Source organism: Hypanus sabinus, chromosome 17 (assembly GCF_030144855.1).
Source record: "Hypanus sabinus isolate sHypSab1 chromosome 17, sHypSab1.hap1, whole genome shotgun sequence".
In the NCBI taxonomy this organism is placed as follows: domain Eukaryota; kingdom Metazoa; phylum Chordata; class Chondrichthyes; order Myliobatiformes; family Dasyatidae; genus Hypanus; species Hypanus sabinus.
The window spans coordinates 24,429,958-24,454,991 of NC_082722.1; the positions used below are offsets into that span (position 1 = coordinate 24,429,958).

The 25,034-nt window shown below is 45.4% G+C and overlaps 1 protein-coding gene across 2 annotated transcripts in view; it reads left to right on the top strand.

Annotated features, from left to right (window-relative positions):
* The window catches only part of nlrc5 (NLR family, CARD domain containing 5), a 244,692-nt gene extending 233,052 nt beyond the window's left edge, over window positions 1-11,640 (top strand). For both annotated transcript variants that reach the window (XM_059992681.1, XM_059992682.1), the window contains 2 exons: window positions 2,206-2,289; window positions 11,297-11,640. In XM_059992681.1, coding sequence (XP_059848664.1) covers window positions 2,206-2,289; window positions 11,297-11,393 — 181 coding nt within the window. In that variant the 3' untranslated portion in view covers window positions 11,394-11,640. The remainder of the gene's footprint in view (window positions 1-2,205; window positions 2,290-11,296) is intronic.
* The last annotated feature ends 13,394 nt before the right edge of the window (window positions 11,641-25,034 follow it).

Sequence of the window (25,034 nt, forward strand, 5' to 3'; positions counted from 1 at the left end):
CCCCAGATAGGGAGCAACTACTGTCAGTCAGTCCCAATGCATGCAGACAGACCACCCCACCTGTTCTCCAACTCTGATTCCCAGTGTAATCAAAGCTATTCAGTCACACTCTGCCCTACAGAGATTTCTATCATCTAAATCTATTTCCAGCTTCTCAGGAAGCTAAGAACCTGAAAATAATTAAAAATGCCATATGCACTCCAAACTGATTGCCTGATGAATGGAGATTTGATATCGCAGCCGTGGGAAGTGTTGTCGAGATTTTTACCTCTCGCTATTTGTGTTCTGCTCGGGAGATGTTCCGAGAAACCATTCAGTGTGAGTTCTGTCACGGGGCGGATATGTGCATTTGACGGGATTTTTTCCAGGTGAGCTGGGTCTAATAAGACCCAAAGGCTGCATTCTGGAGATATCAGCTACATTAACCATGCAGACTTAGAGTAAAGGTGATTGCTACATTTACGTAACTTCAAAGTATTAAATTAATTCAAAGGAAGACTGAGATGTGAGTCTAACTTTGTGTTTACTTTAAGCACACATATCATGTGGTAACGTGATGATGTATGTAATTCACGTCTTTTGCATATAAGCTGTAATGAATTATTTAAACAAGCAAGAATACTTAATCAACCAAGATATGACTGGAATATTAAATTCAGCTGTTGGAACGACATGCTCAGAACCTGAAAGAGGAGTTGCTGTAGTCTGGCGATGCAGGTTCTGAATCAGATTCAGGTTCACCTGTACGATGAAAGGCCTTGTTTGCGGTAACTGCCAGCACACCCAGGGACGAGCTGGGGCCGTCTGCAAGTGCTGCCACACTTTCCGATGCCAACACCGCGTGTCCACAGTACTTGGAGAACACAAGAAGCAACCAAACAGCAAAACGAGCCCCCACCCACCCACGCACACAAACAACCCCCCCACCCCAGGACTGGCCATCTTCGGCCTCCAGCCGCCAGAGGACATGAGGACTCATGGACACCAGGCTTTGACTTCCCCAGCGGACTCTCAGAGATTTGTAGATTTAGGGACCAGCCATCGAGCCTTGTTGAGGTTGGTCTCCCAAAGCTCCCTGTTGGATGTGACTGGGACCAACCCTTACAGCCTTTCAGCAAGCTTCTTGCTCTCTACAAATAGTGGTGAAGGCAGCATTCTCTTACCTCTCTGTGCATCCATGAAGAAGCTGGGTGTCCAATAGATCAAAGGAACTGCTGCATTAAGAAAGAAGACCAATGAATGAGGAGACAAGGAAAAATTCGTTATCGGGGTACACCCACAGGAAGCGAAACAGTGACCACAGCCAAGAGAACCACAAAGAGCCCAGTTCTTTCATTTCCTGATCCTGTGGAACCTTGAGCATAAGGTTCATAATGCATCATAATGCATATGTTCATAAGAACATAATGCATCCTTGAGCCTGAATGAGTCTGACAAGGACTCGGAGTATGTCACATTCTCCTGCAAGCATTGCGTAGAACAAAGAACTGTACCACGTTGTACCAGCCCTTTTGCCCACAATGTTCTGCCAGCCTTTTAACCTGCTCCATGATCAGTCTAACCCCTTCCGCCTTCATAGCCCTGCATTCTTCAGCCATCCATCTTACTATCCAAGAATCTCATTTTTTTATTAAAGTAAAATGTATTCATTGTAAAAATCATTTACAAAATTAAGCTGAGCAATGGCTTTTCATTCTTACATATATAGTCAATGATTTCATTACTGCTCCGTTACATTCCTTAAAACCAGTCAGACTGTTGGCACTGATGAGGCCCCCTTGGGCGGTACACTACTACAATAATTGAGTCCCTAATATATCTGCCTTTACTCCGTGCACTTACCATTCTCTGAGTCAAAAACATTCCTCCAACAATCCCCCGATACTTCCTCCAATCACCTTAAAACATATGCTTAATTCCATAGACTTTTGATTGAGGTGTTGATAGCGAATTTATTCATGCCTTAATCCTTTGAGCAAATTTCCAGTTGGTTATCAGCTTGTTCAAGTACAACAGTCCATCCTGTTAATCAGTATGAATAGTGTTTTGAATGTTTATTATCCAAATGTGTTCCCTACGGATTTTGTCGAATTACAGATCCTCCTCTGCTACCAAAGCCTTTTCTTGTGTTCAGCATGTATTTGGCCTCAGCTGCTGGGCCGATGTGAACAGTATAGTTTGTAACATTCTGCTCTTTTTCTGCAGCCTGGAAGGAAACAAAATCACATCTGCAGGAGCAGAGAAATTGGCCGCCAGCCTTAAGCAGTGCTGTTCCATAGAAGTCATTCGGTAAGTGTCAGGAGGGAAGCCTAGGACACTCCTGCACCGGGGCTGATGTAGCCATGAGCGTTGCATTGATGTTGTGATCTTGTAATGCAGGTTACATTCCCATCTCAGTTGAATTAATGTATTCCATCCATAAATGGAATTTCAGTTTCCATGAGTTAAAGCTATTTCTGTCATACTTTCCATTTCTGCTGTTTCTGTTCACCAGGGTGGTAGGTGAGTTTTTATTGAATCATATTTATTTTTTATTGAGATACAATGTGATTTAGGCCCTTCCAAGCCTTCAAGCCACACCACCCAGAAATCCCCTGATGTAACCCTAGCCTAATCGCAGGACAATTGACGATGACCAATTAACCTACTAACCAGAACGTCTTTGGCCTGTGGGAGGAAACCCACATGAACACAGGGAAAACGAACAACTCTCAATAGGCAGTAGCAGGCATTGAGCCCGGGTCACGGGTACGGTAAAGCGTTCTGCTAACCACTACGCTAACGTGCCGCCTATTTGTATTCCTATTTGTTATTGTTCTCTGAGAATACAACTGCGGGTACTGACATTTCCTGTGTGTGTGCATTCTGTGCACACTCAATGTGTACGCACCTGTGGCTGTGTGAAACCACGTCAGCCTGTTCGAAGGTACCAGCGTGAACCTGGACCTGCCTGTACCTTTGCCCCGCACAAGAAACAGAATCAGGAGCAGACCATCTGATCCCTGATACCTGCTCCATCCTGGAGTACGATCGTGGTACACCCAAGGTCACTGGGCCCTAAACCCGAGACATCACGTGGAGTGAAATTGCTCCTCACCCTTCATCACTGGTCACTGGAATAGGAAGAAGACTAGACCCTTGAGTCTATTGCACCATTTGACCAGATTGAGACCAACACTTGAGGAAACAAAGATGAAGGCTGAATGGAAGTGGCAGTCCTGTGGAGCTAATGATTTTGGGTGATGCAAGTAGCAAACGTAAGAAGGGCAGAAGCCCTTCTGTCCATAAGTTGACCCTGCATACACAGTCCTGATGAAGGGTCTCGGCCCAAAACGCCTTTCTATAAGTACTATCTGGCCTGCTGAGTTTCCCCAGCATTTTGTGTGTGCTATTTGGATTTCCTGCATCCACAGATTTTCCCGTCTTTGTGGTTTATACAGTGTGCTCACTGTACCTTTGATCCATGTGCTGCCTGAATTCGAGAGCACGTCTCCTGTGGACAGGTTGAACGAGCTAGAGCTTTTCTCTTTGGAGTGAAGGAGGGTGAGGGAAAGTTTGACAGAACTGAACAATATGATAAGAGCCATAGATGGAATGGATAGCCAAGGGAGAAATGGCTGAGGTGAAGGGGTGTAAGCATAATTTTAAGATGATTAGAGGGAAGTATAGGGGGGATGTCAGAGGGAGGATCTTTCCGTAGGGAATAGGAGGTGAATGGTCACAGGTGGTGGTAAAGGCATGTCCATTAGGGATGTTTAAAAGCATTGTACGAAGGGTGATTGATAGGTTTGTGGCCCAAGGTAGAAGGAGATGGGTTATTCAGCTGTCATTACCTGCACATGCAGTTCAACTCTTTGAGTGATTATGCAGAAAGTTTTAACTTAAAAACTCATTAGTTAGTAACTTATCGGGGTGATTGTGGCCTAAGGTAGAAGGAGATGTTATTAACTTCAAACTTTCTGCATAATCACTCAAAGAGTTGACCTGCATGAGCATGTAACGAGAGCTGTATAACTCATCTCCTTCTACCTTGGGCCACAAACTTATCAATCACCCATCTGTGGACACTTTCTGAAGGTCCAAAATCCATATGCTCCACGACCGCTGGACTAAGTGTGTAAATGTAGGAGGGGACTATGTTGAAAAATAAATGTGCTAGGTTTTCTAAATTGACTCTTTCTACCTTAGGCCACAAACATATCAATTACCCCTCATAGGTAGGCACATGGATGATAGAAAACAGGAGGGAGAAGGGAAGGGTTAGATTGATCTTAGAATAGGTTAAAAGAGTAAGCACAACATTGTGGGCTGAAGGGCCTGTACTGTGCTGTAGTGTTCTATGTTCTATATAACTTGTCTAAAAATCACTAAGATTCGCCTGATAAGATCCACCAGTTCAGCCCAAGCGGTGGATTGGACCTTGAACCATCCCAGTCAGAACAACTCAAGAGTCATTCACAAAGAGATTTGTATTTCTATTGCACGTTTCACAGCTTTGGCTGTTTGAAAGCTGCATCTAATGCAATGTGGTCAGTGATGCAACAGAGGAGAACCAGCTTCACCCCCCCCCCCCATGACAATCTGGCCAGATCAATGTGGTCAGTGATGCAACAGAGGAGAACCAGCTTCACCCCCCCCATGACAATCTGGCCAGATCAATGTGGTCAGTGATGCAACAGAGGAGAACCAGCTTCACCCCCCCCCCCATGACAATCTGGCCAGATCAATGTGGTCAGTGATGCAACAGAGGAGAACCAGCTTCACCCCCCCCCCATGACAATCTGGCCAGATCAATGTGGTCAGTGATGCAACAGAGGAGAACCAGCTTCACCCCCCCCCCATGACAATCTGGCCAGATCAATGCTTGGAGGGGTTTTTTTGCTCAGGGTTGTGGAGGGCACTGAGGGAGATAACACCATGGGGCCATCCACTTCCATATAAACATGTGAGGTGGATCCTTCATTGAACATTTTCCTGAGAAGGCAAAGCTTATAACTGAGATTGTATGCTTCCTTTGTGGTCCAATGTCATCGAAATTTAAATTGCAAACTGGGGTCCTTTGTTCTCGATCCCTCAGCACCCCCATTCCAGAATACAGTGGTGTCCAACCATGTGGCTGAGTAACTGGTGCAGGGGGCAGGGCTTCAGGTTTCTGGATCTTTGGGATCTCTTCTGGAGAAGCTATGACCTGTACAAGAGACAGGTTACACCTGAACCTGGGGGGGAGGGGGGCGGTGACCAATAGGCAGATTTGCCAGTTCTTGAGGAAGGTATGAGCTAATTTGGCAGGGTAACCAGAGTAATAGAGCTGAGGATGAAGCAGATTCAGTGTGTAGTGAGACCATCAGGAAGGACAGGCAGATAAAAGAGCAAAATTGGAGTCAGTGAGATGAGTTGCAGTGTAACATACGGATAAAATTGAAAAGAGTGACAAATACAGGACTGAAATTGTTATATTTGAATGCACACAGTATAAGGAATAAGTTGAATGATCTTGTAGCACTGTACAGATTGGCTGGTATGGTGATGTGGCCACTCTTGAGTCATGGCTGAAAGAAGATTAGAGTAGGGAACTTAACATCCAAGGATACATGTTGTATCTAAAGCGCTGGCAGGTAGGCAGAGGGGTGGAGCAGTTCTGTTGATTTAAAAAATGAATTCACATCCTTAGAGGTGACACAGGATGAGAAGATGGAAGTTATAGATGGGTTTCCAAACTGCAGCCAGGATGTGGGGTACAAGTTACAACAGGAGATTCAAAAGGCATCTCAAAAAGACAATTTTACAAAAATCATGGGGATTTTCAATATGCTGGTAGATCGGGAAGATCAGGTTGTTGCTAGATCCCAAAAGAGGGAGCTTGTAGAATGCCAACAAAGTGACTTTCTGGAGCAGCTTGTAGTTAAGGGGAAAGGTTATTCTAGATTGGGTATTGTGTGATGAACTAGATTTGTTTACAGAGCTTACAGTAAAGTAATGCTTAGGAGACAGTGATCCTAATATGATAGACTTCACCCTGCTATTTGAGAGGGGAAGCTGAAGTCAGATGTATCAGTATTACAGTGGAGTAAATATGATTGGAAGGGAATGCTAGCAGGGATGATAGCAGAACAACAATGGGTGGAGTTTCTGAAAGCAATTCAAAAGGCACAGGATAGAAACATCCCAAAGAGGAAGTATTCTAAAGACAGGATGATGCAACTGTGGCTGACAAGGGAAGTCAAAGTCAACAACAAAAGAGAGGACATATAATAGAGCAAAAATTAGTGGGAAGGTAAAAGGTTTAAAAGCCAGCAGAAGGCAACCAGACAAAAGCCATAAGGAGGAAGAAGATGAAATATGAAGGTAAGCAAGCCAATAATACAAAAAAAAAATTCAGATATAGAAAGAGTAAAAGAGAGGTGAGAGTAGATATTGGATCACTGGAAAATGATGCTGAAGAGCTAAGTATTGAGGACAAGGAAATTGATGCAAAATACTTAATTAATTTGCTTGCCATTTGTCTCCACTGTGGGAGCCACCAACAGTATGCTGGAAGTTCAAAAGTGTCAGCGGCAGAAGAGAGTGCAGTTGCTATTACTGGCGAGATGATGCTTAGGAAACTATAAGGTCTGAAGTTTGGGAAGTCACCTGGACCAGATGGACTACACCATAGGGTTCTGAAAGAAGTAGCTGAAGAGATTGTGGAGGCATTAGTGATAATCTTTCAAGAATCACTAGATACTGGCACAGTTCCAGAGGAATGGAAAATTGTGAATGTCACTCGAAGGTAGTAAAAAAGGCAATTATAGGCTAATTAGCCTGATCTCAGTGGTTGGAAGTACGGTGGAGTCATCTGTGGGGTTTCTGGAGGCAAGGCACATGATAAAACAGTCAGCATGGATTCCTTAAGGGAAAATCTTGCCTGACAAATCTGCTGGAATTCTTTAAAGAATTACCAGGAAAAATAGACAAAGGAGCCAAAGGACTTTGTTCACTTGATTTTCAGAAGACCTTTGACAAGGTGCCTCACATGAGGCTGCTTTACAAGTTAAGAGCCTATGGTATTACAGGCAAGATACTTGCTTGGATAGAGCATTGGCTGATTGGCAGGAGGCAAAGAGTGGGAATAAAGGGAGCATTTTCTGGTTGGCTGCCAGTGACTATTGGTGTTCCGCAGGGGTTAGTGTTGGGACTGCTTCTTTTTACTTTATATATTAATAATTTGGATGAGTGAAATGATGGCTTTGTGCACAATATGAAGATAAGTGGAGGGGCAGACAGTGTTGAGGAAGCAGGAGACTGCAGAAGGACTTGGATAGATTAGGACAATGGGTAGAGAAGTGACAGATGGAATACAGTGTTGGGAAGGTCATGTTCGGTCATGACCTTGGTAGAAGGAATAAAAGTGTAGACTATTTTCTAAACAGGGAGAAAATTCAAAAATCCAGTGTGCAAAGGGACTTGGGAGTCCTTGTGCAGGATTCCCTAAAGATCATCTTGCATGCAATGGTGTAGAAGTCAAATGCAATGTTACCATTCAATTCAAGAGGACTACAGTATAAAATCAAGAATGTAATGCTGAAGCTTTATAAGACACTGGTGAGGCCTCACATGGAGTATTGCGAGCAGTTTTGGGCCTCTTATCTGAGAAAGCTTGTGCTGACATTGGAGAGGGTTCAGAGGAGGTTCACCAGGATGATTCTGGGAATGAAAGGTGTATCATGTGAGGAGCATTTGATGATTCTGGGCCTGTAGTCACTAGAATTTAGAAAGATGTCAGAGGATCTCATTGAAACCTATTGTGTGTTAAAAGGCCTAGGTAGAGTGGGTGTGGAGAGGATGTTCCGATAATGTAAGAGTCTAAGACCAGAGGGCGCAGCCTCACAGTAGAGGGACATCCATCTAGAACTGAGATGAGGAATTTCTTTAGTCAGAGGGTGGTGAATCTGTGGACCACGGGCAGCTGGGGAGGCCAGCTCATTGGGTGTATTTAAGGCAGAGGTTGATAGTTTGTTGATTGGGTTACAGGAAGGAGGTAGGGAAAAGGATGAGCCATGATGAAATGGTGGAGCAGACATAATGGGCCAAATGGCCTAATTCTGCTCCCATGTCATATGCGCAATTCAAAATTTATTATTCTTTTTGTTACACTGTTTGTTTATTTTAGTAATTTTAAGTCTTTGCAGTATTCTGCTGGTGCAAGACAACACAATTCATCCCTTTAAGTCTGTGATAATAAGTCTGATTCCGATTGTGAGCAGACACCACTTCTTGCACGTCCATTCCCTGATTGTGTGGGATGAAGATCATTCTGGGTAAAGGCTTCCACTGCACCCACATCAGCTCTCCTAACCGAATCTGGGATCCCAGTTCAGGCTCTGAGTTGTATTCAACACCTACATCACTAATTGACCATCCCACTGACCACTACCTCCCCGTGCCAACTCCAGCCTCAGCTAATTTTGTTGGCCACTCTGCTTATCAAGCCAAAGCCTCTGCAGTGCAGCGTGCACTCAGTACTGCACGCGTGTGGCATCTCGCACTCCTCTGGCATCTCGTACGCGTGTGGCATCTCGTACTCCTGTGCCCAAGTGTCTGCAGTGGGACTTGAACTTGTACTCTGCTGTCCAATGGTGAGAGTCTGAATCCATTGCACCTGAGTGTGACCTGACTCCACTACATCGCACAATGCACTTAATCTTTGGGGTGGCCTAATCTAGTAGCAGCTAATGAACTTATGATGTCCCTTTAGAACAGGGATGAGGAGGAATGTCTTTAGCCAGGAGGTGGTGAATTCAATGCCACAGGTAACTGTGGTAGCCAAGTCATGGAGTATATTTAAAGCGGAAGTTGATAGGTTCTTAAGTAGTAAAAGGTTACAGGGAGAAGACGGGAGAATGGAGTTGAGAGTGATAATCTATCAGCCTTTGATCAAATGGTCGAGCTGGCTCTATGGGCCCAAGTGACCTCATTCTGCTACTATGTTTTATGGACATTACAGACAAAAATTAGAAATGAGGGGCTGCAGTTTTTGTTTGGAGATTTCCAGTGTGGACTGTTTCATGAACATCTGACATGAGATACTCTGGTTTGCTCATAATCCTGTTTTAGCAACAAGACCGTCTTCAGTCTGTCAATTTGGGGCACCAGTGTGTATCTACATGATTGCAGGCAATCTTCCAGAGGCATCAGCTGTCGCCAGGAAAATGCGTGCGGTTTCCACACAGTGAAATAAACATTACACAAAACTAGTCACAGTCAGCAGCAAGAGAGAAAAAAATTAAACTGCTTAAAGAGGCCATTCAGCCTATTGTGTCCTGACGAAGGGCCTCGGCCCGAAACGTTGACAGCGTTTCTCCCTATCGATGCTGCCTGGCCTGCTGTGTTCCACCAGCATTTTGTGTGTGATGTTGTTTGAATTTCCAGCATCTGCAGATTTCCTCGTGTTTATTGTGTCTATACTAGGTTTTTGAGAGAGCTGTTAAATGTCCCATTCCGAGTTATTTGAACCAGATATTTTTAAGAGAGCTATCCAATCAGTCCTATTCCAAGCCTTTTTCATGTCTGAATTTAATCAGTTTTCCTTTGTGAACCATTCCTCCAACTGTTCAGGTAGTGCATCGGAAAGCAGTACAACTCACAGTGTGATGACAGTGCGACCATTCAGCTGGTAGAGCCACTGCCTCATGACACCAAAGACCCAGGGTCAATCCTAGCTCTGGGAGCTTCTAGTGTGGAGTTTTCATGTTCTGTCTGTGACCTGATGGGTTACATCCAGGCACTGACTTCCTTCCACGTTCCCAATGCCTGCTGGTTAGTAGGTTAATTGGCCACCCTAGTCTGTGGATTAATGTTAGAGTACAGGATAAGTTAATCAGGAAGTGGGGAGAGAAAAGAAAATGGGATTGGTGTAGGATTGGCGTAAATGGGTGGTTGACTGGGCCAAAGGGTGTGTTTCCATGCTGTGGTCCTTTCCCAACCTGTGACCAGTCCTCCTGCCGGAGGGAGCAAGCTGCATCCCTCTAATGAATCTGATGAGTGGACGTTTCAGCATCACAGAGGCAGTCCTCTTCTTCCACAATGCAAACCAACAGAACGGAACTAAACGGTGACAAATACAAACTGCTGGAAGATCCCAGTGAGTTGAAACTAGCATCTGTGAAGGCAAAGGGGTAGTGAATGTTTCACATCAAGACCCGGTCCTGCCTCCTCAGATGCTGCCTGATCTGCTGAGTTCTTGCCACAGTTTGATTTTTTTTTGTTTTCTCCAGATTACAGCAGCTACACACTCTTGTCTGCAGTAGATCTGAGATGTGGTACAAACAGATTGGAGTTAAAAATGAGCTATGATTCCCTCAATAGTGGAAGGGTTGCGAGAGGCCGAGTGGTCTATTTTGTTTTCTGGTACGGCAGGATGAACTCTGCAGGGATCAGTTAGAAACCAGCCACATTATTATGGAGCTACAATCACACAGCCAGAGTGGGGACTGGCAGCCTTTTCCCTTTTTTGGAGGGTATATTGGATCAAATGGGTTTTAGCAAAACTCCAGGTCATTTCATGGTCACCATTTGTGACCATTTAATTATTTGAATTTTAAATTGCCCTTAAAACTCACATCTGCAGAACAGTATTTCAGAACTGAACAGCAGTCCCATTGGTTCACCACTCTGCTACTGTACGTCCTGACCCAATTTGATTTAACTTCAAAGTCAAGGTCCTAGAACATTGTAGGTCCTTTGGCCCACAAAAGGGGAAATATCATTGCAAGAAACTCGCTGGACTGCATAAGACAATCCCATGGGAAACCATAGGGAATGGACAACACAGGACAATAGACAATATGCTTCCTTCAGCCCACTGTGTTGTGCCAACCTTTTAACATACTCCAAGATTAATCTAACCCTTCTTTCCTACATAACCCTCCATTTTTCTTTCATCCATGTTCCTATCTAAGAGTCTCTTAAATGTTCCTAATGTATCAGACTTTACCACCACCCCCAGGAGTGCGTTCCATGCACCGGCCACTCTCTGTGTAAAAATACTTAGCTCTGACACCCCGCCCCCCCACCCCATACTTTCCTCCAATCACATTGAAACTGCTTCCCTTCGTATTGGCCATAAGCTTAGTTTAAGGGTTTCTTGATGGTAGTGGTGCCTTACTGGGGCTATTGCTGACCATATCTGTTCAATCCTTGCATGTCTTCTTCAGTTCGTTTATCGGGAAGCTGAACTGGAATGTGTCAGCTGTTTTGAAATTTACTGCTTTACAGAGCTGCAAGTCATTAACCTAATGTTTCTGCCCTGTGCATACAGATTGTGGAAGAACAACATACCAAAGGACAGAGCACAGAACCTTCAGGAACAGGATTCAAGACTGAATTTCTTCTCAGTTGACAGCAGTTCTCTATAACACTGGGACTTCTTCCAGGGTTAAAGTTCAATCCTTCGAGTGACGATTCCATCCCTGTCCTACCCCACCAGGTTTCTCCTCCCCCTCCCTCAACAGTGCTCGTACAGTATTAATATAAATATTTTGCACTACTTCAAGTACTTTGATTTCATGATTTTATTATTTATTATTTTATTTTAAGACCTTTTGTACTGTTATCACATTGCTGTTTTTGCAATTATGTAAATAAAGTTGCTTATTTTGTGAATTTGTCTCTCTTTGTTCTGCACATTCAGTTTTCACATTGTGTCTGTGCAGTGGAATTATTGAGAGATCACTGGGTCACTAGATTTTCTCTAAGGATAGATTTTGGAAGCCTGGTCTTTTCGATGATTCAAAGTACATTTATCAAAGTATGTATGCAGTACACAGCTCTGAGATTCGTCCTCCGGCAGGCAGCTACGAAACAAAGAAACACTGTGGAACCTGTTCAAAGAAAGCACCAAACACACAACACATGAGAAAAAAGAACAAATCGCGCAAACAGCAAAGAAAAACGTGCAAATAACTCACAGAATATTGCCTATAATTCACAAAGCCTATAATGCATTGCTGCATTAGGAGGTGTTCCTTCACTGTTCTCCATTTCGTTTGAGGCTGTACCCTCATCCAGTGATGTTATCAAGGCTGATTTGAGGAACAAACCACTGGAATTTAACAAAGCTGATTTCAAGAATAAAGGGGATTAATAATGCTTCAATCTTTTATTAATTACTTATGTCCTTACAAGGAGGACTTTTAATTGAGGCATCCATTAAAATGGGTGATCTCCATATTAAGCAGCACTATTGACACTTATTGATGACAAGTGACAGCTTCTTAATTCAGGCTGATGCCCATCATAAGCACAGAAACATCTGGGCCTTGTGTTACAAAAGGTGGAGAGAACGTTTGAGAAGCTGGTGCATTATGTGAGTGATCCCCATGGGTATGCGGGTCTTCCAGAGCTGATGGAACACAGAAAGTGCAAAATCCTTTATTATACGAATTAGTGCAAAGCAGCAGCTGTCAAAGATCTTCTCAGGAATATACAACCCTGTAGTGTCCTGCTAAATACGTAGCACCAGCCAAGCTGTGTGTACTCTGACGTGAATGCACTAGGGCAGCACGGAGAGGGAAAGAGAGGCTCGATGCCTTGGAAGTAAATGAGGTAAACATAAACTTTGAACTGCAAACGTTGGACTGTGTAGAGCTCTTCCATTTTCTGCCCTGTGAGTGTAACTTCCCTGCCGGTTTTAACTGTGGATTGCTCCCGAACATGTTTAACACTGTCAGGATGCTGGGGATTGTGGGTGACACCTGAGCCGTGAGTGCTGGCAGCCAGAGTGGGAACTCAGCCGACGCTGACCTGGTGCCAGCCAAGGCAATGCATTCTTTGGATGAGGAGGCTGGCAAAGGAGTAGGAAGCACTCCACACCTCCCCTTCCAACCTGCCACTATTTAACTGGCATTGGGCTGTTGGCGATTGGGTACGCCGGAGAGAACTGCAGTAAATGGTGGGGGTGAGAAGGAAACCTCCCATTGTGACAGGGTTTCAGAGTTCATGCATCTCCGTTCTTCGGCATAAATTGGCACATTGCCCGTTGTACCAGTGGATCTTCAAAGCAATGGACAAAGGCGAGTCTCCCGGCCAGGAGGAGGGGGAGAAAGAGGAATGGGTGAAGGATTATAAAACAAACTCCACCCCCCACCCCCCGCCACTGCTTCAGGAAATGGCTGAGGGCAGAACACTCTACTGCAACAGGGAGTTGTGGACTCAGACCTGACTGTGGCCGGTTGTGCAGGTGTTTTATTGCCAGTACCAAGCTGCAATGGCCTGACGAGAAGACAATTTGAAGTTCAAAGTAAATTTATTATCAAAGTGCGTAAACGTCACTATATATTGCCTTGAGAGCTATTTTCTTGCAGACATTTACAGGGAAAAAAACACAATAGAACTTACAATAAAGAGACAAAGACAACCAACGTGGAAAAGAAACAACACACACAAAATGGACCAGGTAAATCTGAGGGCGGGGGAAAGGTGGAGGAAGTGGAGGGGCTTCCCTGGCCTCATCTTGTTTTTACTCTGGACGTCCAGCCCTGCACACCACCATCCCCCACCAGGAAGGCCTCAAAGCTCTTTTTTCTGGACGCCAGACCCAAGCAGTTCCCCTCCACCACCACTCTCTTCTGCCTAGCAGAACTTTTCTTCACTCTAAATAATTTCTCCTTCGGCTTCTCCCACTTCCTTCAAACAAAAGGTGTAGCCATGGGCACTCGCATGGGTCCCAGCTATGCCTGCCTGTTTGTAGAACAGTCTATGTTCCAAGCCTACACTGGTGACTCTCCCACACTTTTCCTATGCTGCATCGATGACTGCATTGGTGCTGCAACCAAGTCAACTTAATCAACTTGGCCTCCAATTTCCACCCTGCCCTCAAATTTACTTGGTCTGTTTCTGACACTTCCCTCCCCTTTCTCAAACTCACTGACTCTACATCTGTAGTAGCTTATCGTTATAAACCCACGGACTCTCACAGCTACCTGGACTATGCCTCATCTCATGGACTACCTGGATTATAGTCCAGCTACCTGGACTATACCTCATGGAAAGCGGCCAGTGAGTGATTGGGCCAGTGAAGGAGTGGAGATTTGAGGTTTTGACTCGAGAGGCTTCGACAAGAAGAGGCTGAGGACGAACTTCACTCCAAGTGAGGTAAGGCCGGGTAAGTTCCTTTCAAAGTAGAAAGTTTCAAAAGTTGAGGCAAGTATTGGGTAGGTCATGGCAGCTGAGATCAGCCCCGTGGTTTGTTCATCCTGCAGCATGTGGGAAATCAGGGATACTTCCAGTGTCCCTGATGACTGTGTGTGCAGGAAGTGTGTCCAGCTGCAGCTTCTGGCAGACCGCATTGTGCGTCTGGAGCTGCGATTGGATTTATACTGGAGCATCCGCAATACTGAGAAAGTTGTGAATAGCACGTTCAGTGATTTGGCCACACCGCAGGTAAAGGCTACACAGGCAGAAAGGGAAGGGGTGACCACTAGACAGTGTAGCAGTAGGCAGGTAGTGCAGGAGTCCCGTGAGATAATCTCCCTCCTAAACAGAAATACTGTTTTGTATACTGTTGGGGGAGATGTCTCATCAGGGGAAGGCAGCAGCAGCCGAGTTCATGGCACCATGGGTGGCTCTGTGGCACAGGAGGGAAGGAAAAGGAGTGGGAGAGCTATAGTGATAGGGGATTCGATTGTAAGGGGAATAGATAGGCGTTTCTGCGGCCGCAAACGAGACTCCAGGGTGGTATGTTGCCTCCCTGGTGCAAGGGTCAAGGATGTCTCTGAGCAGCTGCAGGACATTCTGGAATGGGAGGGTGAACAGCCAGTGGTCGTGGTGCACATAGGTACCAACGATATAGGTAAAAAATGGGATGAGGTCCTACAAGGTGAATTTAGGGAGTTAAGAGATAAACTAAAAAATAGGACCACAAAGGTAATAATCTCTGGATTACTACCAGTGCCATGTGCTAGTCAGAGTAGAAATAGGAGGATATTTCAGATGAATACGTGGCTTGAAAAATGGTGCAAGGGGAAGGGATTCAGATTTCTGGGGCATTGGAACCAGTTCTGGGGAGGTGGGACCGGTATAAACAGGACGGTCTACACCTGGGCTGGACTGGAACCAATGTCCTAGGGGGAGCATTTGCTACTGCTGTTCAGGAGGCTTTGAACTAATGTGGCAGGGGGATGGGAACAAGTGCAGAGAGACAGAGGGGTGTAAAATGAGGGTAGAAGCAAAAAGTAGTAAGGTGAAAAGTAAAAGTGGCAGGCAGGCAAATCCAGGGCAAAAAGCAAAAAGGGCCACTTTTCAACATAATTGTATAAGGACTAAGAGTGTTGTAAAAACAAGTCTGAAGGCTTTGTGTGTCAATGCGAGGAGCATTCGTAACAAGGTGGATGAATTGAATGTGCAGATAGTAATTAATGAATATGATATAGTTGGGATCACAGAGACATGGCTCCAGGGTGACCAAGGATGGGAGCTCAACATACAGGGATATTCAATATTCAGGAGGGATAGACAGGAAAGAAAAGGTGGGGTAGCATTGCTGGTTAGAGAGGAGATTAACACAATAGAAAGGAAGGACATTAGCCTGGAGGATGTGGAATCGATATGGGTAGAGCTGCATAACACTAAGGGGCAGAAAACGCTGGAGGGGGTTGTGTACAGGCCACCTAACAGTAGTAGTGAGGTTGGGGATGGCATTAAACAGGAAATTAGAAATGCGTGCAATAAAGGAACAGTAGTTATAATGGGTGACTTCAATCTGCATATAGATTGGGTGAACCAAATTGGTAAGGGTGCTGAGGAAGAGGATTTCTTGGAATGTATGCAGGATGATTTTCTGAACCAACATGTCGAGGAACCAACTAGAGAGCAGGCCATTCTAGATTGGGTATTGAACAATGAGGAAGGGTCAGTTAGCAATCTTGTTGTGCGAGGCCCCTTGGGTAAGAGTGACCATAATATGGTGGAATTCTTCATTAAGATGGAGAGTGACATAGTTACTTCAGAAACAAAGGTTCTGAACTTAAAGAAGGGTAACTTTGAAGGTATGAGACGTGAATTAGCTAAGATAGACTGGCAAATGATACTTAAAGGGTTGACGATGGATATGCAATGGCAAGCATTTAAAGATCACATGGATGAACTACAACAATTGTTCATCCCAGTTTGGCAAAAGAATAAACCAGGGAAGGTAGTGCACCCGTGGCTGACAAGGGAAATTAGAGATAGTATCAAGTCCAAAGAAGAAACATATAAATTAGCAAAAAAAAAAGCAGCACACCTGAGGACTGGGAGAAATTCAGAGACCATTAGAGGAGGAAAAAGGGCTTAATTAAGAAAGGGAAAAAAGATTATGAGAGAAAGCTGGCAGGGAACATAAAAACTGACTGTAAAAGCTTTTATAGATACGTGAAAAGAAAAAGATTGTTAAGACAAATGTAGGTCCTTTACAGTCAGAAACAGGTGAATTGATTATAGGGAACAAAGACATGGCAGACCAATTGAATAACTACTTTGGTTCTGTCTTCACTAAGGAGGACATAAATAATCTTCCGTAAATAGTAAGGGACTGAGGGTCTAGTGAGATGGAGGAACTGAGGGAAATACATGTTAGTAGGGAAGTGGTGTTAGGTAAATTGAAGGGATTAAAAGCAGATAAATCCCCAGGGCCAGATGGTCTGCATCTCAGAGTGCTTAAGGAGGTAGCCTGAGAAATAGTGGATGCATTGGTGATAATTTTTCAAAACTCCTTAGATTCTGGATTAGTTCCTAAGGATTGGAGGGTGGCTAATGTAACCACACTTTTTAAAAAAGGAAGGAGAGAGAAACTGGGGAATTATAGACCGGTTAGTCTGACATCGGTGGTGGGGAAAATGCTAGAGTCGGTTATCAAAGATGTGATAACAGCACATTTGGAAAGAGGTGAAATCATCGGTCAAAGTCAGCATGGATTTGTGAAAGGAAAATCATGTCTGACGAATCTTATAGAATTTTTTGAAGATGTAACTAGTAGAGTGGATAGAGGAGAGCAAGTGGATGTAGTATATTTGGATTTTCAAAAGGCTTTTGACAAGGTCCCACACAGGAGATTAGTGTGCAAGCTTAAAGCACATGGTATTGGGGGTATGGTATTGATGTGGATAGAGAATTGGTTGGCAAACAGGAAGCAAAGAGTGGGAATAAATGGGACCTTTTCAGAATGGCAGGCAGTGACTAGTGGGGTACCGCAAGGCTCAGTGCTGGGACCCCAGTTGTTTATAATATATATTAATGATTTAGACAAGGGAATTAAATGCAGCATCTCCAAGTTTGCAGATGACACGAAGCTGGGCGGCGGTGTTAGCTGTGAGGAGGATGCTAAGAGGATGCAGGGTGACTTGGATAGGTTAGGTGAGTGGGCAAATTCATGGCAGATGCAATTTAATGTGGATAAATGTGAGGTTATCCACTTTGGTTGTAAGAACAGGAAAACAGATTATTATCTGAATGGTGGCCGATTAGGAAAAGGGGAGGTGCAACGAGACCTGGGTGTCATTGTACACCAGTCATTGAAGGTGGGCATGCAGGTACAGCAGGCAGTGAAAAAGGCAAATGGTATGTTGGCATTCATAGCAAAAGGATTTGAGTACAGGAGCAGGGAGGTTCTACTGCAGTTGTACAAGGCCTTGGTGAGACCACACCTAGAATATTGTGTGCAGTTTTGGTCCCCTAATCTGAGGAAAGACATTCTTGCCATAGAGGTAGTACAGAGAAGGTTCACTAGATTGATTCCTGGGATGGCAGGACTTTCATATGAAGAAAGACTGGATCCACTAGGCTTATACTCACTGGAATTTAGAAGATTGAGGGGGGATCTTATTGAAACGTATAAAATTCTAAAGGGATTGGACAGGCTAGATGCAGGATGATTGCTTCCAATGTTGGAGAAGTCCAGAATGAGTGGTCACAGTTTAAGGATAAAGGGGAAGCCTTTTAGGACCGAGATGAGGAAAAACTTCTTCACACAGAGAGTGGTGAATCTGTGGAATTCTCTGCCACAGGAAACAGTTGAGGCCGGTTCATTGGCTATATTTAAGAGGAAGTTAGATATGGCCCTTGTGGCTAAAGGGATCGGGGGTATGGAGAGAAAGCAGGTACAGGGTTCTGAGTGGCGGTACAGGCTCTACAGGCCGAATGGCCTACTCCTGCACCTATTTTCTATGCTTCTATTCTACCCTTCTACTTGCACCCCTTTTTCTCAATTCCTCCGTCTCCGCTGCATCTACTCTCAGGATGAGACATTTCATTCTAAAGCTAAGAAGATGTCCTCTTCCCTTCCTCTACCATCAACACTGCCCTCAACCGCATCTCTTCCATTTTACACACATCTACTCTTAGCCCATCCTCCCACCACCCTCCCAGGGATAGGATACCTACCACCCCACCAGCCTCCGTGTCCAGCACATAATTCTCTGAAACTTCCGCCACCTCTTCCTGGATTCCATCACCAACCATGTCTTTCTCTCCCCTCCCCCCCCCCAACACTTCTGCTTTCCGCAGTGATCACTCCCTATGTGACTCCTTTGTCCATTTGTCCCTCCCCACTGATCTGTCTCCTGGGACTCATCCTTACAAGCAGAACAAGTGCTACACCTGCCCCTACACCTCCTCCCTCACTACCATTCTGGGCCCCAAACAGTCCTTCCAGATGAGGCTGTGAGTCTGTTGGGGTCCAGTGCTCTCAGTGTGGCCTCTTGTATATCGGTGAGAGCCGACGTAGATCGGGACTGCTTCATTGAGCACCTACCCTTTGTCCACCAGAAAAAGTGGGATCTCCCAGTGGCCACCCATTTTGATTCCACTTCCCATTCCCATTCACATTCCAATATGTCTATCCATGGCTTTGTCTGTTATCACATTGAGTCCACACTTAGGTTGGAGGAACAACACATGTTTTTTGGCAGCCTCCAACCTGATGTCATGAACATCACTTTCTCAAACTTCCAGTAATGCCCACACCCTCCTCCTTTACCTTTTCCCTCTCTCACCTTATCTCCTTGCCTCCCTCTGGTGCTCCTCCCCCCTTTTCTCTCTTCCACGGCCTTCTGTCTCTTTCACCAATCGACTTCCCAGCTCTTCGCTTCACCCCTCCCCCTCCAGGTTTCACCTACCTCCTTGTGTTTCTCTCTCCACTCCCTCCACCTTTTAAATTTACTCCTCAGCTTTTCTATCTCCAGTCCTGCCGAAAGGTTTCGGCCCGAAACATAGGTTGTACTCTTTAAAATGGATGCTGCTTGGCCTGTTGAGTTCCTCCAGCATTTTGTGTGTATTGCTTGGATTTCCAGTGACTGCAGATTTTCTCTTGTTTGTAACGTGGAAAAGAAAACAAACTAAGTAAATGAAAAGTAACTCTGAGAAAATGAGGTGTAAAGAGTCCTTGAAAGTGAGTTTGTAGGTCGCAGAATCAGTTCAGAGTAGTGGAGAGTGAAGTTATCCACGATGGTTCAGGAGCCTGATGGTTGTGGGGTATGATGTTTTGTGACCTAACTGAGCTTCTGTACCTCCTGCTGGATGGTAGGAGTGAGAAAAGGGCATGGCCTGGATTACGGGATCTTTGATGATGAATGATACTTTCTTGTGGCGGTGTCCCAGGTAAATCTGTTCAGTGGTGGGTGGGGAGGGCTTTGCCTGTGACGAGCTGAGCTGTCTCCATCACTTTCTGTAGCCTTTTCTACTCCTGGGTATTGGTGTTCCCATACCAGACCAGTGAGATGCTGTAAATATAGTGCTCCACTGCCTTAGGAAGAGGACAGAATTCCAGTGGTTCAGAAAGGGTGAATTTGTCTCCTTATTCTCAGGAAGAAAGTAGTAGATGACAGTCAGGACGGTGAGCTTCCTACTGGAGCAATGTGGAGAGATTGCCCGAATACTACAACTCAAATGGGAAAACTCCAGTGTGACCACAAGAGGTCCCTCTCGGCCAGTGTTGCACTGGTCTCCAGTTATCGGCGAATGTCTTCAGTGGCCTGCCCAAAACCCAGCCAGCCTTTATCTTCTGCCACTGTGTGGTTCTCTCTGCCTTTTAGCTGTCACGTCAAACAACATAGGGCTACCGGGTGGGTGTTGGGGGTGGTGGCTTGGTGATTAAGACCTTTGCTCTTTACAACAGGTTACCGGTTACATCACAGACCCCATATATGGATTGCCCAGCCTGGATTTCCTGGGGTAAAGGTAATGTTTAGCTTTATTTGTCACGTGTGCGTTCACTGAAACGTACAGTGAAAGACGCGTTTTAAATCAGCAAGGGTCATGCTGGGTCAGCCCCCAGGGGCCGCCGTGTTTCTAGTGCCAAGATAGCATACTAACCCTAACCTGTATGCCTCCGGAGTGTGGGAGGACTCCAGTCGGTGGGGAGAACGTACAAGCCAGGTGGTGGGAATCAAACCCCGAAACGATGTGAGAGCCACTACTCGGATGAGCCATCCGCTGATGCCCCGTGCAAAGCGAAGCTCGCCTGTTGTGTAATGCCGCTCGGCCGTCAGCTTCAGTCATCCAGGAGAGACTGAAGGCCTTTCAATTCGAGTGAGGGACAGCCGGTTCATTGCTCAGAGAATGAGTTGGCCACTTTCCCCCTTGCAATAAATCTTTGACTTCTGCAGGTAGGCTACGTCCTTTCAGTGCCCTCGCCATCGATGCGCTGGATTCACCAGGATGCCGCAGTTCAGCTCCGTCAGCCTGAACGACTGCACCTCCAGCAACACCCAAGCAGTTGGTTCAGACTCCAGCCAGCACCCTGAACATCCCCTCTCCCGCTTCACTGGTACATGCTACGGAAATGCAGGACGGCAACCGGGCAAGGCTTCTGCAAGACCCTCCCCACAGAGGGCCATGAACAACTATCAGCTGGGCTTTGTACCCGCAGTGGCTCTAGAGTCGGACTTGTGCAAGTCTCCAAGTCACCCACTAGCCTGAGCTGCGAGCACGTGTGTGCTGCTCCGTCTCACAGGACCCGCATCTGCCTCGCAGTAGCCTGGCCCCACGGTCATCACGGGCATCGCGTTTGTCACAAGCACCCCCCACCACTGTTTCCAGGTCAAGCAGGGATCAGCACCAGCGTTGTCTTCCAGGAATGATTATAAAGAGAAAGAACCATCATTCTCCCCCCCCCCCCCCCCGTCCTCTTTTATTTGACCTCAAAGGTCTAGAAAAAATCAGTTTTTCAAATAATAATAATATTTACACATTCAATTAAAATGAATAATAAATATGAGAACAGGAAATACAATGGAGTTTCTCTGCTCTCTCCAGTAGGGGAGGTCATAGCCAAAGTCTTCCTCAGCCACCTCCTCACAGCGGCCTATAGCTTTCCCCAAAGTTGGGGTGTGGATTCCACCCATCTGAAGGCACAGTGGGCATGTGATTCTAGGTGCTAACTCGAAAAATGTGGGGCAGCAACCAATAGACACACCCCTCAACCTCATTAAATTGGTAAATTGGAGATTGGCCTATTATCATCGAAGTACAGTGAAAAACTTTTGTTTTGCCTGCTGCCCAAACAGATCAATTCATCACATCAGTGCATTGCGATAGTAGTAACAGAAGCAATGAACTGAATGCAGAATAAAGTGTCACAGAGACAGTGCAGGCAAGAGTGCATCTTATAACGGGAGCATCCGATAGTTTTATAAAAGCAGGATAGAAGCTACCCTTGAGTTTGGCGGTATGAGCTTTCAGATCTTTGTATCTTCTGTCCAAAGGGAGAGGGGAGAATAGTGTCCGGATTGGGTGGGGTCTTTGATTCTACTAACTGCTTTATGGAGGCAGCAAGAAGAATTGCCGGACCATGGAAGAGAGACTGTCCGTATTTCTGTGATACTGCCACATAAGTTGACTCTGGAACACTTTTCTCAAATTCGGCTGCTAGTAATTGAGAACACCCTTGATCTTGGTACTTGTTTACAAATTGTGCCTGGTAGCACAGAGATGTCCGTATTAATCAGTAATGACCATCTCTGTTGTCATGCATTGATACCTCTTTAAATAGTGGCCCAGGCATGAAGTGTTCAAGACTTTATCAACGTTTTATTAATGCATTTAAAAATAAGATCTGACAGTTGAGAAGCTGCGGGAGTATGTGCTGTTTCACAGTATCGCACCCAGAGGAGAGAGAGGCAAACGCCAGAATAATCACCGAACTAATCTGATGATGATTCAAGACCAGCATATGCTGCAAATCACAGATAGAAAGAATGTATCCTGCAATATAACCTTAAACGAAAGTGTATGTGAAGACTTAGAGGCAGCTTCACACTGGGTTATTTTGAGACAGGGGATAAGAAAGTTATTTCTCATGTTAAAACTGAACAATCAGCCGGAGAAAAGACAGAAGTTCTGCCTGCCAGTACACAGAAGTGACACTCCTGATGGAGGGTCTCGGCCCAAAACGTTGACTGCGTAGCCCTCTCCATCAACGCTGCTTGAGCTGCTGAATTCCTTCAGCCTTCTGCGTGTGTGTGTGCCCTTGCACGCTACATTGGAGGAGGCATTCAGCGCGGTCTTGTGGTTGAACTTTGAGGGCCTTGTGACAGTTATCTGATGACTCACTCGTACACAATGCAGCAGGCTCTAAACCTGCTCAGGACACTTGTAGCTCTGCTTTTGAGACTGTGGCAGCTTTTGATCTTCGACCTGCAGGTACTTCTTCTTGAATATTTTACACAGAAAATTCACCTCGCTCCTCTCCCACCACAAGCATAGGAGAGCAGGTATCCATTGTCTGAACTAGGCATTCAGAGACTGAACGTTAAAGAGCAAATTTCATTCCAAAGTCTGTCCACACAGCTGATTTTTACACTGCCTTTATTATATTATGTAACAGGCCCTTCAAGAAGCAGCTAAAATGGTGGATGGTCTTCATAGTATGCTTTATACCATAAACGAGCATTGCTGAAGGACCGACTACCTCATGTCATTAAATCCCAAAATGCAGTTACGTTGAAACCTCCGGTGCTCAGTACAATTTCCATACAAGTTGCTCTTTAGAACAATGCCCATATTGAATTTATGAATTATAACAATCAAATCTTTGACAGACAAGATCAGAAGAGACTCCAAATATAATACAGTTAGTGTTTTGTTTGTGAGTTGCTATTTAAATAAGCTTTTTTTTGTTGATCTGATTTGTAAAGGAATTGTGATAAAGCTTGGGGGGGGCGGGAGAGGGTGAGTAGTTACATAGTGCAGAATGGAGACTGCAGCTTTATTCTGCCTTCAAACAGAGCTGAGCTTCAGAAGCAGGTGCAATGTAGTGTTCTTGGAGATGAATTCCATTCAGTATAATGACAGCGCGATCACTCGAGCTGAGTATGATGTTCCCCTAAGGGGTTGTCTGCTGGTGGGTCCTCCTATGGCTCCAGAGGCCGATCCAGGGTCCAGATGATCCGGGGTGTTGCCGCAAATTCCCTTAATGGAGAACGCTTCTACATGACTCTGTTTAATGTGGGGAGGCTGATGCTTGAGCAGCCACCACCCAGTCCTTAACAAATCAGGGTCAGGGTCCAGTGGCATGGAATGCAAGACGACTGGGGGCCCGTCACTGTTGCAGTCTTCGTCCACCTTCACCACCGTCATAACATGTCGTCGCCTTCCACCAGCTCCGCTGCTGAGGTCTTGCTTGGATCACTCCTTGGCTTCACTGAGATGGGTAACCTTAGCAAGAGCATCACTCACTCTCTGGATCTCAGGAACTCACAAGCCTGCCCACCAGGACAAGGTGACAATCCTCAGAGAAGGATACAGGGCTAATTAAATGAACAGTTCAGTCGATAGGCGGCCAAATGTTCCTGCTTCAATTCTGAATCAATCAAAGTGCGTTGCCTGTGAGAGACTCCGTTCATCAGCCCAGTGGGCTCTGCTAGCCATTGCACTATTGAACTCCTCTTTAGGACGTGTGCTGGAATGCCACGAGTTTTAATTAGCTTCCTCGTTCTTTGATAAATAGTCGGAATTAAGGTCCCAAGAACAGGTAAATTGGAAGCATCTTGGGGGTTAAATTGCTTAATATTAAGTGGCTTTCATAACCTGACTTCAGCAATTTAATATGGATGCCTTCAAGGAAATCACCTTACTGGTGGGGGTCATAATTCATGCAGACTAATGGGTAAGTACCACAGTAATCTGCAAGCCATCAGGGAGAGGTTGATTTTTGTATACCCGGAACGGGCCCTCTGAAAACGAACACTGAAATGGAGGTGAGAATTAGCCCCGGACCAAAGGCTGCGTGTGGCCCACCTGACTATAAACTTGGTTATTGTAGCTGGTGCTGGGAGATTGACTACCTATACGACACATACCATTGCCTGATGACTGAGGTGTGACACAGGTGGCTGTCTGTGGGGGTGAAATGTCAGCGCTGCTGAAAGTTGAGTGGGGTAAAAAAAACTGGAATAAAGTGATTTAAAACAGAGTGAAATAGATGAGTTGACCTAAGCCATAATAACCAAAGGAGTCAGCAAATGGATTTAATTTTCCTGATCTATAGTATTCAGGTTATTACACTCCTTCTTGACTGTATTTGGAAGAAAAATAGGAAACAGAGCTTTTCATTTCCTGGTCACCCGCAAACGTCGCCTCCCCCCTGACTGTGTCTTTGCAGCGGGATATATCCATTACACAAGGGATTCTGAAGATGCTGGAAATCCAGGGTAACACACATGATATACTGGACGAACTCAGCTGCTCAGGCACCATCCATGCAAAGGAATAAAGAGTCAACATTTCAGGCTGAGGCCCTTCTGTCAGCACTAGAAAGGGGGGGGGGGGGGGGGGAACGAAGCCAGAATAAGAAGATGGAGGGAGGGGAAGGAGTGGAGGTTGGAAGGTGATATGTGAGACGAGGTGAGGGATTGTAGGTGGGTGGGCGGGGGAGGGGCATTAAGCGAGAAGCTGGGAGGTTATATGTGGAAAGCATAAAGAACTGAAGAAAAAGAAGGATATTATTGAAGAGGAGAGTAGACCATGGGAGGGAAAGGATGTAGGAGAGGCATCAGAGGGAAGAAATGGACAGGTGAAGAGAAGAG